The sequence below is a fragment of the Buteo buteo genome, chromosome 5 (assembly GCF_964188355.1).
Source record: "Buteo buteo chromosome 5, bButBut1.hap1.1, whole genome shotgun sequence".
NCBI lineage: Eukaryota > Metazoa > Chordata > Aves > Accipitriformes > Accipitridae > Buteo > Buteo buteo.
The window spans coordinates 32,074,720-32,094,674 of NC_134175.1; the positions used below are offsets into that span (position 1 = coordinate 32,074,720).

The following is a 19,955-nucleotide window of genomic DNA, read 5'->3' on the forward strand; positions in this document are numbered from 1 at the left end:
GCCATAATTAAATGAATTATAACAGGTCTGCTGAAGAATTGTATAAACGGACATTGATACAGAGCTTACTGTATGTAGGTGTGAGCAAAGCATTACAGAGTGTAGGAGAACTGCGTGATTTGCAGGTTTTCTGTTAATATTTAGTTACCATTTCTCATACTGTAGAAAGGCTGCTATGTTTATAATGCTTTCTAAAAAGTTTATCAGTGTTATCTCCTCATTTTCATCACTATAAGGGTATGTTTAACTATAGTAACTTAATACAAGATAGGCAAAATAAATTAGCAGTGTTGTACATAGTGTTTGAAATTTTTTTGGCTAGTTATTGTTTAGAAATAATATACAAATTGCTCATGTTGCTTGTTTATAAGCATCTGTTTCATTAGAAATTCTGATCGTGTGGATGCAGATTTAATTCTGTATTGTAACTTCTTTTTAAGTAAAGTGGCTATTAATATTCCAGTGGTTTTGAATAGCAATAATATACTAAATATACAGGCAGATTTAGTATTTGCTTTGCATAGTAATTCCAATTGATAGATGGTGGTTTACGTGTTGTGTTTATTAGAACTTTAACTGCTAATCTCATATGGAAATGTTGCTTTGTAGGGCAAAATTCAGCAAGAGGGCCTGGGATTCCAGAGTGAACTTGTACATTCCTTCAGGGCATTTTTGCAAGGGAGGTTGTTGTGTTTTGAAGGTAGTTGATAAGAGACCTGCACCACCAACCCCAGACCTGCACCACCAACCACCATCATGCATTAGTCTATAGAAGGTATTTGGGTGAACATACTCCTGTACCACTCCGTACCACCATTTATCCAAGTGAGATTTTTGACCATTTGCAGGATACATTATAAATCAGGATGTCACTACCAGACAATCAGATTTGAACATTCCTTGCATAAAGTAGCTTGCCTATATCCCTTAGGAATACATCACTTAACTGTGTTTATGTGACAGTGTTGATATGGCTGGTTTTACATGAAAGTTAGGGTAACATGTTGTTTATGTCATCATGAATTCAAAAAGTAGGTGGTTGTGCTTTATGTATACTGAGGTTATCTTCTCTGGACAAATCACTCAGAATAATTGAAAGATGTAGTTTTATCATATGGCTATTAATTAAATCAGGAAACAGGATTTTTTTCATCAGAGTTGGACTTTGCTACTACCTCAGGTTTTTTCAGTGTTGCCTTCTCTGAGGTGCTGACAACAGATTAACACGAAACAGAGCTCTGTTGAACCTAATTATGTTATAGCTCATTGTTTTGGGGACCTATAAAACTGTTCACTCCCTTTTTATGAGGCTGTAGTCACAACGAAAGGCCATAAACAGTGCATTTTCTCTTTCCTACGGGACTGGAGATTTCATTAGTTGACTCTAATAAAGGCCTGATCCAGCCGCATTTACACCTGGGAATGAATGCTTCTTTATCAGGTCTTAATCCTTAGTAGGTCAAGCAGGAAGGAATGACAGCAGGATAGCTTTTGATCAGCCATAAATGTCTGAAAGCTTAATTTCTTTTAAAATTATTTGCTATTCAAATGTTGACTGAAGACATGCTTTCCTGTACTTCAGAGGAAAGATTTTAAATATTAGGGCATTATTAAAAACCAAAACAAAACTAAGATCTTTCTATACTTTCAAGCAGTCACTGCTGAAACAAGATTTTCTCATCAGCTAAGGGGATTATTCATATTACTATTTTTTTAAATCCTCAGAGACTCTGGGGAGGACTATTGTTTAGCATGTTTAGCTGTTAGAAATAATGTGGAAAATGATGCTCTACCTTTATTTAAGTCTATACTGCTTGTGAATTTAAAAATTATACATTCCTGCTAAATATGTTTCTGTAGTGTAGGTGCTCCTCTGAGACTTGTTTGGGTTATTTTTCTGTTTTTGTTTGTTTGTATGATATACAAATATTAAAATTATGGGAATTTTCTAGCAATTTAGTTGGGAAATGTCCTGTAAGATTTAGAGCTGGTTCTTTTCTATTTATATTTTTGTATTATTTTAGTATTATTTTCTTTCTTTTGCATACCATAAGGTGATGGATAGATTACAGTTGTTTGACATGAATGCACTCCACTGTCTGTTTCTGTGTGCTGGTGCTGGTAACTTGTGTGTTACTCTGCTTTATCACAGGATGTGAGCGGGGGCAGTTTCGCTGTGGAAATGGTCGCTGTATTCCTGCAGACTGGAGGTGTGATGGGGCTAGAGACTGCTCAGATGATACAGATGAAGCTGGTTGTCGTAAGTGAAACAACTATAGAGCAACTTTTTTGTAATATGAGAAATACCAAGATCCCAATGTGCTCAACTGTACCTGTGGTACAAGAACGAATACTGGAGGGTGAGAAAACTCCTAGTTCTCTTGAGATGACTGCAGAAACTGCTTAAGACTCATATTCCTTGAGTCCGTTGGCTTTGGGTAGTCAGAAAATCAAGTAGTGCTCAACTTCTAACATGACTTAGCCTTCCCTTAAAAATCTGAGCATCCAATAATGCCATTTCATTTGATGAGTAATGTTCTAAGTACATGTAGAAATGTATTGTATTCTGTTATTGCAGTAATCCTGAATATTGGATATACATACAGCTACCACAAGCATCCCGAATCTTTGGATCTTTTGGGCCCTAGAAAACAAGCTGTACCTACTGCACCTTAAGTAGAGTCTTGGTTAGTTGTCTTAGAGTTGGTTGTGTTATCCTCAGTGCCAGCAGCTCAAGGACAACAATTGCATTCAGATGGACTGTAATAACAATGCACAAAGATTCTCTCAAGCTGAATGTTAAAAAGTTGTGAAAATGAAGAAATTCCCTCCAGTCTATTTTCAGGAACTCGCCTGCGTTTTATCTTCCCAGCTCTAGTTCTCTGAGGTCTTGTGGGCTGGTGCAGTTATCAGCCCACTTATAGGTTAGGCTAGTTTTTGCCCCTCAGCTGATGGGGAGTGAGAAAGACTAGTTTACGTCGGTTCTTTTCACACTGGATTGTTTCTTTGCTGCTTGACCCATATAATAATTGGAGGTCATTCACACAGCTTGGCAGTCTGATTTGTTGCTTAGCACTTTAGTTAGCTCCAAAAAAACAGTGCAGTTCTGGATGAAAAGTGCCTTAAACTGGCAAAACAAAATGATGTTGTCCTATAGCTTGCTATTTCAGCTTAGTTCTGAACTGCAACTGGAAAGAAGTGGTTGGGCTTTGAACAAGGAGTGGGTAAAATTTATGTTGACTTTGTGAAAGATACCCCCCCCCCGACACTTACTACATTTGTCATAGTTATAAGCATGAAGTCGAGTTGTTCTTATTTTCATACATGTGATGAATTAGGAAGATGAAAATTAAACTTTTCAGGTTTTTTCAGTTAACTGTAGTTTTAAAAATGATATGTTAGTGTGCCATAGGTAGTGGGGCACATAAGTGTCTAGGAAGATAGTTTTAAACTGTTTAAAACTGGCCTAAGGTTAAAATTATATTACAAAATTATTCTTTGGTTCTCAAAACAGGAGTTGAAAAAAAGTATGCATGAAGTGCATTGCCTGTAGTATGTGATCAATTTTTATCCCTGTAATTACTTTACCTCTAATGTAATTTTGTACTTCTCAACTCTAAATCTACAAAGTGATTTAATTTTCTCCCTTGATGCATCCCATGAGCACAAAAAATGGTTTCTATTTGACTTCACAGTACTGCAAAAACATGATCCTGAGAAAAAAGATGGTTAAGACCAGAGTCCTATCTACTGGATTGTGTTGGGCTAGTGATTCTTCCCAGGAGTATTAAGTAGGGGTGGAGTAAGCTGTAACACAGTTTCAAACATTTATTTTGATCTTTCTCTCTAATGGCTCCCTGTTCTTTGGCTATTTGAAAAGTTCAGAGCTGGCACAACAATAGTCAGATTGTTCTGGCGTGACCCTCACTTTTGCCTCATGAATTCACAGAGAAGAGTCATGACCTTGTTTTGAAAGACCTTCCTCTTACCAGGGATAGAACACCTGAGGTGAAGTAAGAGCAATTGAACAGATCCCTGTGAGACTAGGGAAGCTAGCATGACTCCATATATAAGTGAAAAAAACCAGAGGCTCTGCCAGAGGGCAGTTCAGAGCCTTAAGCTTTTGCTGTGACCTGCCTTCTAGAGGAGCCTGTGTCTCCAGGGGAGGATACAAAACTCAAAATTCATATGCAGGAGTTCACTAAACTAAATTTTGCCTTTCAGCATCCTTCTGCTGGCCCACTTTCCCCTTCCTGCTCTGTTCATTTTCTTTGATTTGTCAAATGCTTCATACATTTAGGGGAAGTTACAGTCAATTGACACTTGAACCTTAAGTCTTCTTTTCCCTTACTTAATTGTTTTCTTTGAAAGTGCTTTCCCAGATGTCTGTGAAATGACAATTTTTTTCATTGCTTACACTAGCACAACCTACCTGTGAGGGAAATCAGTTTCAGTGTCAGACTGATGGCGAATGTATCCCACAATCATGGGTTTGTGATGATGAGGAAGACTGTGAAGATGGCTCAGATGAGCATCAACAATGTCGTAAGTATTTAAGTTCTAATTTTCTACCAGCTTTGTGAAATAAGGTAATTCACTAGCAGCATATTGAGAACACGCAGAAACAAACCTGCTGTAAGTACAGCTTTTACCAGAAGAGTCCCTCTAAAGTAGTTTCTAGAAATGAAATAATCTGAAATCTGAAATAATAGATAAAATACAGAAAGACAACTCCAGGTCTTGAAATCTGAAAATTACTGATGTTTCAGTCGATTAAAAAGAGGAAAAAAGGGAGAAAAATATACAGTGCATATTAGTTTTATAGTTGATACAAAATTTAGTGGTTCCAAAAATGGTGAAATATACATGATACTCTCATGTCCAAATACTGTCTCAGTCACAGAAAAAGCTGCTTTATTCATTGCATAACAAAATTCACACTGGCATCTCAGAACTATTAAAAAAAAAAAGTTAATTTCTTTCTATAAAATTCTGAAATTTGTATGTATATAAAAAAAAGCAGGACTTATCAGTCAGTTTAAGTAAACATCGTTAAAGATCCTTGTTCCATCTTCAGTGAGGCTATTTAGTGGCATTATTATTTAAAATAACCAGAGCTGTTCTTTCTCATATTCAGATAGGAGGAATACCAGAAGTCCTGGTATGGGGTGAAAGTCTAGTCTTTCATTATCATTTGGGCAGCTTAAATTTAGGACATAATTCCTATTAGTATTTCACTTTTATATGCTAAACAGTGCACTAATCGTGTTTGAGTTGCCGTTTTAAAGTGTTTAAGGTTCTCTGTATATTTTAGAGCAAAGGAATCATTTAGCAGCCTAACTACCATTAGCCATAGGCTCTTCCTTTTTTCAGTATTGATAGCAAGATAAATACTGATAATAATAAAATATGTTACTCTGATTTTCGAATTTTGTGACTAAGCAGTTTAAGGGCTACATACAGTTGAGTATGTGCTGAAGTGATGAACAGTGAACAGAGATGATTATTGCACCAAATTACATTCTCTGCGTTATTGCAGAAGACAGGAAGAACAAGTGTTGTAGTGTTCTAAAGAACCAATTTCCTGCTACTTCTAGTATTAGAAGTTACTTTAAGTGATGAGGATAAAATTAACTAATTTTCCTTTTGATTCTATGTATAACTTTTGGATACATTCTTTAAACTGAACAGCTCTGGAGCTACTCACTAACACCCTTGATTCTGGGGAGGTTCACAGGTTTAAGTTTTGGAAGGATTTTGCTCACAGGCTTGGTTTGTGCTTTTATATCTTGATACTTGTTCCCACTGAGGATGTAAAAATTGGAGTGAAGGTTAACTGCCTTTTCCCCCCTCTCTTCCTCTGAGAAGGTGTCAGCACAACTGCTGGTTATGTTTTAACTAAGGAATCTATAGATACAAAATGCAAAATAAGCAACAGCTCTGAGCTGATTTTTGCACTGGGTCACTGTAACATTGTTCTCCATGTAGGTGTTAATCATGAGTGTTAGTAACTACACAGTGGCACTGTGCTGCTGCTGTTTTTGACCCATCTGCTGGTATTTGTCCTTATTCTTCAAAAGGGACTTTTTATCTCTGTGCTTGGGAATCCTGGAGGAGCTTTTCCTTCTTGAAATGTTAAAAGCTTTTCCTGAGAAAAATGGCTGACAGCTCTGGAAGTCACACATGCAGAATTGAAACAGATTTGTTTTACTTTACTGTCTTGCTTTTGTTTTTCCTCATAACACTAGTATCCCACTAGCTGATCTTACTTTGGGAACACTGCTGACAGAAGAAGGAATAGAGAGGCCCTGTAAAGCAGTAGACCAGATACCAGTGTATAGACTGGGATGGTGTTGAGATACAGCATGAATTTGAAATAAACAAATGTGCAGGTGGCAGAAGGGAGGAAAAGTTAGCAGTAATTTCACCCTTCAGCTATATCTTCACAGATTCAATTAATTTGCCTAAGAAGAACAGAGAGTTTAATTTAGCTGTAGTGGAATCAAAATGGAATTGCACAGTTTTATGTGGTTGCTTTTCAGTGATGCAGCTGTCATGAGAAGAGACATAATCATTCTTGATCTTCTATTAGTTATGAATGTAAAAATATTCCTGACTGTTGAGGCACTGACTGTATCAGAAAGCAGTGCCTTACCTCCAGCTCTGCTGTGTTTACATTGTGGCATTCTAGTTGACCAAATAACTTGGTTACTGACAGATTTTGACTCAGTAAACAAAACAATAGAGAAAACTTTAAAACAGTGAGAATTGGTAATTTAATCTTTTAGACAGAACAATTATAAGGAGGTAATTTTTAACCTCTAGAGGTCAACCCCTTCAGTGCAGAAAAGCAGTGACCTTGCAGGCTACAGAAGGCCTCATAGAGCTATGTTATCTGCCATGTGCTTGTCAAGTGTTCTTTAATCTCCTTGAGTACACGAAGGTACAGTGGGAGAAAGTCTTATGCTAATATTTATGAGAAGGATGGAGTAGTTAAAGGGGAAGAGGGGAAAATACTCATCTGCATAAAAAATCTTGGTTGATGGAAAAGACTGGTGGAGTGCTTGTTTCTTGCAGCGGGAAGGACATGCTCAAGTCAGCAGTTCACATGTTCAAATGGACAGTGTATCCCAAATGCATACTTCTGTGATCGAGTCAAGGACTGCACTGATGGAACAGATGAAAGAGTCTGCCGTGAGTCTTAACTCTTAGCACTAGATCTGGTTTCATCTCATCCCTCTGTGGCATTTTAATAAATGTGTAAGATTAAAGGGCTTGTTGATGGACAGGATGACCACAATATGCTTCTTGTTACAACAGTTTCATTTCAGATTCTTTTGTGTATTAGAGCTGATGTTCTGATACAGATCCGTTATTGCAGAACTCAAATGCAAACTGCTACCATAGGATCAGGGCTTCTTGTTTGTCATTGTCTGAAAGATAATTAATACCGCATTGGAAAAAAGCAACCATGTTTAAATGGCTTAAAGCCTTGGGAGACTCAGAGCTAACTTTACCAATTTTTTTCATAATCTTTTTGCATACTCCTTATGAAATCAGTGGTAACTATAACCTGTATAGAAAAGCAGAATTTGATCCCAAATCACTTCTTTGAGGGACTTTGACCCTTTCAAAAGCATTTGTATTCTAGACTGCAGTTTCCTGTGGAGATGAAACGGTATTGGGTCATATCGTGTTCAGGTAAGCTGTTTATATTGTGCCAACAAAATGCAGATGAACAAGTAGGTTTTTTCAGTCTAACTTCCCCAGAGTTGAGGCTGCCTGACTGTCCAGTGACAGCCTCTGTAGGTCCTGGCTTAGGTTGAATACTGATGGAAAGGACAGCTGGCCACAGAATAGAGGCCACATTTTTCAGCGATGTTTTTGCCTAATACCTACACAACAGTGTGTAACAGTATGTCTGTTCATTGTTAGTGTTAAGGAAAAGCTTTACACATTATGAGTGGCATATAACATATGAGCTGCTATTCCAGCTGTTAGAACTTAGTGTGCCTTTGGAAAAAGGCATAATTGTAAACTTTGTTCAGAACCAGACCCAGGGCAGGAGGTGAGGGAAGAGGCTAGGATGCTAAGGAATGAATAAAGAAGCAAGAAATAGAATGTTGTTAATGCGCTGTGCTTAGAGGAAAAAAGGACATATGCACATGCTGTGTAAAGGAAAACCAGCATATTACATGGTCAGCCAACTGCTAGTGTGTTTTATCCCTTACTCATAAGTGGCTAAAATGTACACTCTGTAGAATGAAAGGTGATTTAGAACTATATGGTACTCTGGAATAAAACGTTGCTGAGACAGCCAGCTTGGAACTTTTCCATGTGATAGACCCACAGCCAATTCTGAAGTCACCAACACAAATGGCTAAAAGCCAAGATCCAAAGTACCTCATATCATTGCTGGAAGAATATCTTCTGTAGCTTGGCATTTTTTCTCTTAAAGTTTAGAGGAAGAAAAGAGATTGGTAACTTAATTTAGGAAATCTATGACACATTAAAAAAAAATCCTAAGGAAAAGGTATTTGTTTAAAAAATGCATTATCTGTGAATTTAAAAAGAGGAACTGCTCAGCACCTCTGAGAAAACTGTGAGTAGTCATTGAATACAGTGTGGAACAGCCAGAGGAAATGGTGTGATTGTTATAATGCAGTAAATCTGTGGCAGACTGAGAGTAGAGTCCTAAAGACAATACTCACAATTTTTTCTTCAGACTAGAAGCTGCCATGATGTTTGAAAATTGAGGTGCACATTTTATTTCATGTTTAACGTTCTCAACTAAGTACATTAAAAAGGCAGTTTGGAAAGAGGCCTCAAGATACCTTAACAGTAACACTCTACTGCTCTGTGGGAAAACCAGTCATTGCTGCATTAACCAGTAGGCCCCATGACTGTTGTGAAGGCAGTATATTTAGCCCCAGGGAGAAGGACTGCCTCCTATCATTCAACAGCCTCTACTCTGGTTTATTAGAATATGTGTTGACAGTCCCTCTAAGACAGAAGAATGACTGTGGCTTGGAACATTGAAAGTAGGAGTGTTGGACTAGGTTAAAGAAATGCGATGGTGCTGAAGACAAGAGAATCAAGAAGAATGTCATGACAAACCTTTCCAGAAAGGCTGGTTAATTTTATTACCCCTCTGTCTTTGTAAGGCCTGGAACTTTAAACAGAAGCCATAAGATAAAATTAATAATTTGGTGATTTTATGATTAACTATACAGTAGGGATTAGTGTAAGTGTTAGATTTTACTGTTTTGAAGCAGATTCTAACACTTCCTTTGAATATTATTTTTTTCCCACTGTTTCATCCATTTCCTTTTCCACACTATCTGATATAAACAAATATAAGAGGAATATCACTATTTTGGCCTTTTCCTTTGTCATTATTTTTCTCTTATTTAATTTACACTAAAAGGTTTCATAAATAAAAATGAAACATCCATGAACAATGAAAGAAAAATGCTATTTAGAATTGATTCTGTTATTTCATAGCAAACTTATCATGTCTGTTTACTTACGCTTTGCACTCACTGATCTGTCTGGAAGCAGATTTAGATTGTAAAGAAGATAAAGTTGCTGATAAGTTATATTATTTAAGAAACTAGTCAAATGCAAAATGTCACCAATATGAAGTAACTCAGCAATTAAACATGTAAAAAAATACAACAAAGGAATTCAAAGCCTTAGTCCATTTTACTGCTAATGGGATTAACACCAAGGGAAAACGACCCATGCAGAGGCTAAGATAAACATCAGAACAATGTTTCAGCTACAGGTCATGTAATTAGTGCATTGAAGCTGTTTTAATTTCATAAAATTGTGGGGTTTATTTTCTTTAAATATATATATATCAGTTTGTTTTTTTTCCAGCTTTTTTAGTAGTCAGCAGCTAGCAAATACTTTCATTTTAGAACTTCAGAAATGTAGAATGAAATGGCAGACTATTTGGGGTAGTGAATACTTCTTGGGAGTAAGCAGCCAATGCTGATGTCATTTTTCTGTGTTACATACTTTACTTCTTTCAATTAAAGGTAGAATTCTCTCTCCTGCCTCAGCTTCGTAGTTAAAAAATGAAAATCCCAGTATGTCCACTTTGCTTTGCTGTGACTGACAGAATAACCTTCTTGGATACAGCTCTGGCAGCTAAGCATTGCACTGAGGCCATGAGGGAGAAAGGGGAAGTATTTTAAAGATGTGTTGTTTGAGGCTGATGGGCTAAGTGCAGGCCCAGAAACTCTGGATTTTTGGTTCTAATTTAAATGTTGAGTTGCTGCCATGGGTCAACTGCCTAACCTGTTAATTCCTGCCTCTTATTTGCTACGCTAAATAGCTGTTGTGGTCAGGAAGTGGGCAGCCAAGTCTGGGATGAATTTGTGGAGATCAGGGTGAAAGTGGACAAAGATCAAGAACTGAAGAGATCATAAGGGATGTAGTCCAAGAAGGGAGAAGGCGGCCATGATCAGAGGCTAGTGTTATTGATGTTGGACAAATTACATGTAACAGCTACAGCACAAGGCAGAAGTTCAGGCTGAAGGAAATATCTCCACCAGGGAGAATTTGGGACAGGGAAGAAGCAAAATTGGAGCAAGGTAAGGAAGGCAGCCAAAGACGAGAGTGGCGGGCATCAAAATCAGGAACTAAGGCCAGGAATGAGGGTCTGGTCAGTCTGCCAGCTCTCGAGGCATCTCTGCTACGAACACCATCTGACATCATGTAGCTCATAGGACTCTTGGGCTTGGGGTAAGTCCTCCTCCTAGTGTCTCTGATAGGCTATGAGCTGTCTGGGCAGTGATTTGCCCACTGTGAGGTGGTGACTCATGGCAGTGAGTGAATGGGTTTTAATTAATTTTATTTTGTAAAATGTTTTGAAATGTTGCTGCAATAAAACAATGACACTTGGAAGTAGGAAATTGCCCCCCCCCCCCTTTTTTTTTTCTTTCTCTTCCTTGTAACATGGGTTAGGGTTACAGAAGGTTATGCTTCCTGACTGTGTGACAGAAATCAGTGTCTACTGAATCACGTACCAGTTGCAACTGTTTCCTGTTACTGGTTTTGTATGGATTTATTTCCAGCTTGCAGAACAAGAGTGTTAGGCAGAGACCAAAATAATGTAGGTTTAGCAATTCCTGTGACGTAGCTTTCAAGCATCTTCCACATGTGGCCACTGAAACATGCCATTTAAATGTGTTTGCAACTGTTGCCCCAAAACAGTTTGTGGGTTACAAGGAGCAAGGTACCTCATCTGTCATTTGTGCTGGTGTTTGCTAGTCATTTATATTTTGCAACTGAAGTGCTGGCATACCATGGGGAGACAGATTGTGGAGAACTATTCTGGCTAAGACAAAGAGATGCCTGAGAGGAAGGGAAGAGAAAGAAGAGCCCTTTTTTTCCTGAGTGCTGGAATGAATGTAGCTGGATTTCCCCCCATTTTCACAAAGTTCATATTATCTTCTAGGAACTGTGATCACTAGGAAAAGATCTCTTCTTTTCAGTTTTCTGTAATTAGCCAAAGGTTCTTGGGAGGAAAAGATAAAAGAAACAATGTTCATTCATAAATGTTCTTCACAATTAAAAGCAAGGTGAAAGGAAACAGTGTTTATATTTTTCTGTCCCTTCACTTTTCTCTCCTAATCCCATGTTCAGTCTTATACTATCTCCTTTTGCACTCTCCTCTTGTACAGCTGTATTCTCAGACCTCCTTAGATGCAAACTACCTACCTTGTTGTCCTTTTAACTCAGAACTTCATCCTTCCTTTTTAGCTCTTTCTAATCCATCTGTCACTGACCTAGAAGAAAACAATGTGTCCGAGTCCCTGGAAGAGAAGCCTTCACCCTTCCTTTAGTTTTTACATCGCTCCAGGTCACTCACAGAGCGCTGACACATTTTCCATGTCACCCCTAGAACACAGACAGTATGATCAGCTTCTCTGATCAGTATCAGTTCTTGCATAGCTATGGGTTTTTATACCCAAATGCAGTGCTGTGGGATCAGGTGTGTACAGAGAGATCTTAGTTTTAAAAGAAGACAGTCAAAAGCTGGGAAATGTTTATTGTGCAAGCCCCAAATGCAGTGACTAATGTAAGACCTTCTCACTTAAATTCAAAATGTCATGATACTCACTTCCCAGACTTTCTTTGCTGGAGAGCTTTTCATTAAGCTAGATTGTATAGGTCTTCCGGTTTAGGGGGTTCATCCCATTCCTACCTTTTCCACTGCCAAGATCCAGATTATTCTGTTCCTATTCAGAACTTTCCATTTGGTGATAGGGAGTAGAAGAATTCAGCTCACTCATTGCCAATGTTTTCTAAATTTTGGAGAGAAAGAAAGGCAGTTTAAGTCCTGTTTTTTCACAGCTGCAAGGACAGGCACTCCTTCATTTTCAGATATCCTAGTATTGTTATGAACTTCTGTTTTGGCTTCTTTCATTCTCTCAACATCCACAGGGTCCACCACAAACACAATGCCATAGGTGCATTTTGTGTGTCATTTCCACAGGGGCCTTAGCTAGAAGCTGTTGGAAAGTGTAGCACAGTGGTTGGCCCTCACTGAAGCCAGAGTTACTTGCTTGGTTCTTGTATCTTTGCTGCTTCTCCTCCCATAAAAGTGTGGATGCTTATCGCAGCTACTGTGGAACTGTCCTGATGGCACAGATGCTTCTGAACTGTGCAGTGCGTTGGCTACAGCCTTTGGTGTAACTCACAGCTTTGCCATTACTCATGAGGATTAGTTCTTAATGCCTCAAATAGTTAAAACCATTTTATTAAAATAATATGCTGTAAGGTACAAATAGTATAATGTACAATGCACAATGCAGTCAAAAATATCTTTCAGATCAGTGAGAAAGCTGTGATCAGAACTATAATTTACTAAACTTGGTCCTTAGACGGGAGATTAGGAATGGGGTTACCTGTACAGAGTTTAAAAGTTAAATTTGTGTCCATCGGGATTTTCAAAGAATATTCTTGCTTCTACAACTAAAATTAAAATAAAGAATCTGTACACCAAGCAGATTTGAAAAGAAAATGAGGAAAAAGAAGTATTTGTTCACATTCTAGTAAACCACCAATGTAATCAGAATGTGTATTTTTGAAGTGTCTTCAGAACATCTTTACTTATTGCCATGCTTGGTATTTTTATAATGATTTGCATTTATACACTAGATTATATAATATCATAAAGATTTTTCCAGGCTGAGGTATTCTCCAGGCTTGCTGCAGGAGAAAAAACTTTGACAAAGTCTCCCTCCTTTGAAGGGAGTTTAATATGAGCTTGAGAAAAATCTTATTACTGACTAGATTGTTAGTTTGCCTGGGCATTCTTGAAGAAACAGGCAGTGCAAGGCAATGAGTTCAACTTCCTATTTGTTTGACATTCAGTCCATCAGAAACAGTTTGGAACATCACTGAAGGTATTTCTGTGGGTTATGAAGAAAGATGAGGAAAATTACAAAACTGTCCATTATAAATGCCCTTAAAAGATTTCCCACTTCAGTGCAGGTACAAACCAAATACCTTTTATTGTTCTTTTTCTTATATGTGCCCCATAATACTTACAATACTCTTGTACTACCATAGCTATTTCCTGCTGTACCGTAGAACTCCTGACGGTTCTTCCCTGTGATGGCTTCTCTGCTTCCAGACAGGGAAGAAGCATTGTTTCGACAGTGAGCATAAAACGTGGCCCCAGGTCAGGGCTTTCTTTCTTTCTGTAGGCAGACTTAAGACTTCAGAATCCATGTTGTTTCCAAAGCTTTATGAGTTGTTCATAAGCCTAACGCAAGCAAGAAATGGATGAGATGTCTATGTTAGAAGGGAGTTTGTCTGATTGAGAAGTGGAGCTAAAGGATTTAGGGCATGTGTTGGCATTGTCAGTGCAGGCTTTTGAAATGGAAAGTCTGGGAACTAGCACCAGAAGGCCACAGGTAGGAAGGCTGTAGCTGGAATCCTGGTAATCTGCAACTACCGTTCTCTGATTAGGCACATACTGTTCCTACCTGGCCATTGTGGACTTATATTAATTGCAGTGAAAATGAATGAAGTGTAAATGAATCAATCAGGGAGATAGTCTGGCTAGACTTGTAGTGGACATCAACACAGCTGTTTATGCTGTCATATTAAGAACTTAGCAGTTAAAATCATGTAAGCCTATTCCATAGGTGACTGAAGTTTAGTGGGAATGTGATGATATATAGAACAGCAAAAGCAAGCAAAACAGTTTGCCACTGTCTGGAAAAATTGCAGCTTTTCTGAGTTCTGCTTGAGTAATTTTATAATCCATGTTTTGAATTCCAAGAGTATGAATGAAAATGTGCCTAAGCGAGAGCCTGCTCTGTTTTATTAATTCATATGGAAGTAAAATGGGATAAGAATTCAAACTGAAAATCTAAAAGGTGCAAAATGGAATTTGTTTATTCTCTTTCTTGAGGTCATTTATCTACCTGTATTTCTGTATAGAGGCAAAGGTTCAATAAATCTCACTTCCAAAAATAGCAATTATTTGCTTTCACACTTGCCATTTGCTGAAATAAATAACTTTTGTGTACACAGCAATGAGCTAAACTAAGCTCGTATTCTTCTACTCAACTCTAGCACGTGCACATGCTTAGTTTGTTGGATAGTTCCACTGAACTCACTGACTGCTTATAAGCATAAGTATTTTCAGAATTGGTTTTAAGTTGTTTGAAATAATCCCTTGTGCTGGCCTGTAGGTCATCTACATAAGTAGAACAGCCAGAAACTGAAAACCCATTCATTCTGCAGAATCTTTTTTGTTTTGGGAAGGGGAAAACAAGAAATAAAAAACAGAGGTCCTAAAGTTGATCATGGACTTGGAAGTTTAACATCCTTGGCTTAATTACAACAAAACCATAAAAACCTGAAGTCTTTCAGTTTAAGAACTCAAGACATTCTAAGAAAACCTAGGAACTATAAATTTCAGGAACTCCTTCTCTACCTAAGTGCTTTTATTAAGATCAATAAAGTGTAAAACTGAGCTACAAGTAAATAAAATAAATGTGCACAGCTCCTTTCATGTTGCATTCTTTTCTATCATATGGTAAACTGGGTTGCAAATCTTTTTGGGGTGTGGGAGGGCTTCTAGTTTTTCTTTTGTTTCTTGCGAGGTTTTGTAGCATCTGTCTGGAGGATATTCTTGAATATCTGTTCAAGGAGGCAGTATACTGGATAAATGGATTGTTTGTCAGTAGTAGTACAGGAAGTTTTGTATTCCTTTTTTGTTTTCTTATAAATCAAGATATTCTGTTGACACTAGATATATATGACTCATTATACTCTATAGTCTAATATTCATGCTAATACTGAAGGATTTCTTACTGTAGACTACCCAAGATGTGAACAGTTATCATGTGCAAATGGAGCATGTTTTAATGCAAGCCAGCGATGTGATGGCAAAGTTGATTGCAGAGATTCTTCTGATGAAGCTAATTGCAGTAAGTACCACATGCAGAGTTAATTAGGAACAAATATGCTTTATAGATCCTTTTTTAAAGATTGTAGTTTTCTGACAGATTTTCTGTATGTCTTTCTCTGCTAAATTCTCTTCCAGCACATGGATGTACCAGTGCGCAGTTTCAGTGTGCTAATGGAGAATGCATCCCACGAGCCTTTATCTGTGACCATGATGATGACTGTGGAGATAGGAGTGATGAAAACTCTTGCAGTATGATGTTTTTGCATTTTTCTTCCCACTTTTTAAAACTATTTTACTAAGAACTGGTTCAAGCAGATAGCAGGAAGTTGATTGCTTGGCTATACAGCCATCAAAAGCTAGCTTCTGTTCTACAAGGACTTTTTTGTATGGGGAGAAGAAAATTGCAGTGCTACTTTGATAGACTTTTTTCAGGTTGTCTTTGCTGCTGAATGCCTGGTTGTGTGGTTACTATTTGAATTTGCTGGATTCAGTGACAGTTTGCTTCTTAACACATATTGTTCCACTTCTTCATGTTGTCATTTTCTTCATTTCAGCATGACCCAAAGGTAATTCCTTCACTCTGAAATCTCAGTTAGATACAGCATGCTATTGTTTTTTGTCCAAATTTGTTTGGCTATTTTTTGCATTTTTATTTTCTGATAGGTGGAATGGATCTTCTAGAATTATTCCCAGTTACTATAATGTGTAACTTTACAGACAGATAACTGTACAGATGGTTGTTCTTTAGATGTTCACGTAAGGTCTTTAATTGACTGTTCTGTTTCTGGAAATTTCTTGCTCATTCTTTTCTTCACAATCAGGGTATCCCAAAGTATTGCATCTCCAGCCAGAATCATGTCTGTAGAGTTATCACTTTTGTGAGCTATATATTTTAAAAGGACCCCCACTGATTATAGGATCTAAGTTAGTTTTATATTCTGCACTGCAGGAAAGCCACATTTTGCCATTTAGTTACTCTATCCTACCAAGGACCTCACACCAGTATGATTCCACCCCCCACCCCCCCAAAATATTTCTCTTTCATGTCTTTGGCAATGCCTGTCTTTTGGAGCACCCGCAAATGTTTCTGAACTCTTAGGGAATGCTTCCCAACCATGGAGAGCTTTGACATAAATGTTCATTGTTTTTTTTTTTGTTTGTTTTGTTTTTTTAACTCTGTTTCTCTGAGTACAAGGCATACAAATATTTTACCTCCTGATGTCTAGAGTATCATCTCCTTGTCATGTCCACCTTCAGGAACCTTGTTAATAAGGTGCTCTGCTTCTAGTTGCACAATTAATTGAGAAACTTAGCCTTCCCTTTCATTTCTATAAAGACCCAGAGTATTCTAAAATAAAGTTCATACCTAAAACCAGAGCAAACCAGCAGTATTTACAAGATTTACAAGATATAGAACTGGCTCACTTTTTCAGGAGAGATTATAAATGACTGTTCATCTATGAGACAATATTACTGTTTCTAACCTTTTAGTCACTTAGAGTAGTTTGATTTTTTTCCATGTTTGTTTTCTTAGCTTATGCAACTTGCAGAGGCAACTTCTTCACTTGCCCAAGTGGCCGTTGCATTCATCAGAGCTGGATATGTGATGGAGATGATGACTGTGAAGATAATGAAGATGAAAGAGGATGCGGTATATACTAATGCTAATTACTTCTAATGTTGACATTTTCAGAGGAAGACCTCACTAAAATTTTGATCAATCAAGATGTTCTGAATCCATTTTAATTGTGTGAAAAACCTTAGAATTTCATCTTCACCTGTTTCTTTCTTTTTTTTACTTAATGCAATATTTTTTATTGTTGTTTGTGTGAGAGTTATTGCTGTGATACTGAGTATGATGCAGATTAAGTTTAGCATATAGCAACATCTTTTTTTCTTTTATGTCTTCTCTTACATCTTTTGTTTTTTTCCTGCGGAGATTTTTCAGGTCATCTATTAAGAGACATGAGGGTCCAAATAACCAAAATCAGTTGGTTGAAAATGAAAATAACTCAGTTCCTGCCAAGATTTGTCATGCGAGAAACAGAAATTTAATGAATGAAAGTGTGGGCTTTTTTCTCTTTCATTGGCCTTTTCTATGATGAACATTATTCTCTTTATCCAGGCAGCCTTTGTGTGTTTTGAAACCACAAAACTATAGTTCCATTTCTGGTCCACCAGTTAGTCTAAAGCTAAATGGTTTTACTGTTTCTAACAACACAGAAAACTAAAAGGATTCATGTGTCTGCACAAGTATTGTTTGAATTGTACTTTGAAGGTAAAAGAAAGCATGACAAGAAGTATAGATGATGTTTCTTTTATAGTCTTTCCCAGCTGTGTGCAAGAACCAGAAACTGAATAATGAAGGATAGAGATGCTTTGGGAAGCTATTAGGCAAGAAATTAGAAGTATTATTTGAAACATACTCCTCAATTATTCTTGTTTTTCTTTTCCATAGAAAGTGGTCGCCATGAATGCTACCCAGGAGAGTGGGCCTGCCCTGCGTCAGGGCATTGCATTCCAATTGGGAAAGTGTGTGATGGGGCTGCAGACTGCCCTGCAGGAGAAGATGAAACTAACATCACTGCGGGGAGACATTGCAGTATGTATTAGAATCAAAAGCATACACAGAATAGCAGAATCATCAGCATTGATACCTCTTCACATTCACCTTTTGTCTCCTAAACAATGCTGAAATTTTGGAAGCTCACTATTTTTGTTGGCACTGTTTTGACTAGATGGTCTGAGGCATATATGCTGCAAAGAGACCATTTCTTTTGTAATTCTGTACATGAAGTTTCACAAATAAGGATTTTAACTCATTCTCCATATCCCAAAATGTGTTCAAGAAGGCAGGGAAAGGTGTGCTATATGCCCTTTTTTGTTTAAATATCTGTGTTTTTCCCTGTTTATAAGTAAGAAGGAATGTTGTGTACTGATTGGAACACAGGAGTGAATTAGTGTATCCTGAGCCTTGGCTAAGTTAGTTCCTTAGATTAGAGTTTGCAAAAATATCTTTTCACCTGGGATGTCTGGTTCTCCAGTTAGTGATATACTGGCTTTTCTCTTTTGGAGGCAATGAGCATTCACAGTTCCTGTTAATTTCACTCTTATGAACACTGATTCCCTCTGAGAATCAGGACCACGGTATTTTATGTTTTTAATTTCTAGGAAGAGGAAAATTCCTATTGATAAAATCATGCCTTTTGGAATAGAAGGGCAGAAAAAAAATAGGAAATTAAACCTTATTGTAAGAAAACGTCTCTTGCTTTGCTGAATGGTTTTGTAGTAACATCAGATGTGGGCTGCAAAGCAAGGCATTTATCAGAAGAAACTGAGGAAAAGGAAGATGAAAAGGAAGGAAGTTTAAGTCAGCAACTGCTTTACAATCATAATTTTATTACCTATCACTGAATTGTTTATTAGGTAGTAGTACAAGGAAAGGGAGAAGTGGGGAAGGAAAAAAGAAGAAAGAGAGAGAGAAGAAAAAGATAAAGAAGAGTTTCTCCTTGGACACAACCCAACCAATATATTCTAATATATTGGAGTAATATACATATTCTTCTTAATGTAATGTAGTAGGTTTTTTTCTGCATAAAAGAGTAAATGATGAGGTTATGTGCCAATAGATGGAGCTCGAGGATGTGTTGTTCACAAGTAGGTCTTGTGGAACCAGAGAAAAGTATGGTGCATTGCAGATGGCTTCCTCAGTGGAGCTTTTTATATGGCACTTATTGGTGGTGGTTCATATAAGATTGATGCTTATCCTTTAACTCCATTCTGAAAATCTATTATAAACAGTAGCTTATCTTCTGTTTTCCATTTCCTTGCCTGCATGTATGCAAACATATGTGATTTTGTGGAACTTTAGACATAATTTCTTGTGCAGATTTGTTTTAACAAGCTGTTCCTGAAATTGTAGACTCATCATAGAAAAGACTATAGCTTTGTAACTGTTAGTAAGGCAAAAAGCAGTTCTACTGGTAGTATGCGTAGTTGTATTTCTGAGCTATTTTATTTCCTTTTTAGACATATCACACTGCGCTGCTCTGAGTTGCCAGTATCGCTGTCATTCTTCTCCATCAGGAGGGATGTGTTATTGCCCTGCAGGGTATACAATAAGTAGTAATGACAGTCGTACTTGCGTTGGTAAGTGAAGTACAGTGATTGCTGATACCTAGTACCTTCTCACAGCTCGTTGGGAAAGTTTGGATTCCAGGAAGGCAAGTAATTTCCAAATGGGTGGATGTACTGGCAAAGAGAAAATCTTAAGAGTCCGCAAAAGAATTAAAATCTAAGTACTACAATGGCAGCATGGTGACACAGAAACAAACCAGAGAGATATCATAAAGATCTCTTTCAATAAGACCATTAAAGACGTAGTGAGAGCATGATTATGTTTAAAAAGATTTATTCTTGGATAGCTGTTTTATTATCAAATTTTTTTACAGGTATTTTTAGTGGTTAAATGGGGAGAGTTTGTTTCTGGTCCAGGGATGTGTGGTGGTGTATG

The 19,955-nt window shown here is 37.5% G+C and overlaps 1 protein-coding gene across 1 annotated transcript in view; it reads left to right on the forward strand.

The window, feature by feature from the left end:
- LRP2 (LDL receptor related protein 2) overlaps positions 1-19,955 on the forward strand; it is a 134,381-nt gene that overhangs the window by 17,106 nt on the left and 97,320 nt on the right. The window contains exons 2-9 of the mRNA XM_075028519.1: positions 2,153-2,260; positions 4,423-4,545; positions 7,078-7,194; positions 15,351-15,461; positions 15,578-15,691; positions 16,977-17,093; positions 17,901-18,044; positions 19,472-19,591. Of these exons, the coding sequence (XP_074884620.1) occupies positions 2,153-2,260; positions 4,423-4,545; positions 7,078-7,194; positions 15,351-15,461; positions 15,578-15,691; positions 16,977-17,093; positions 17,901-18,044; positions 19,472-19,591 (954 nt within the window). The remainder of the gene's footprint in view (positions 1-2,152; positions 2,261-4,422; positions 4,546-7,077; positions 7,195-15,350; positions 15,462-15,577; positions 15,692-16,976; positions 17,094-17,900; positions 18,045-19,471; positions 19,592-19,955) is intronic.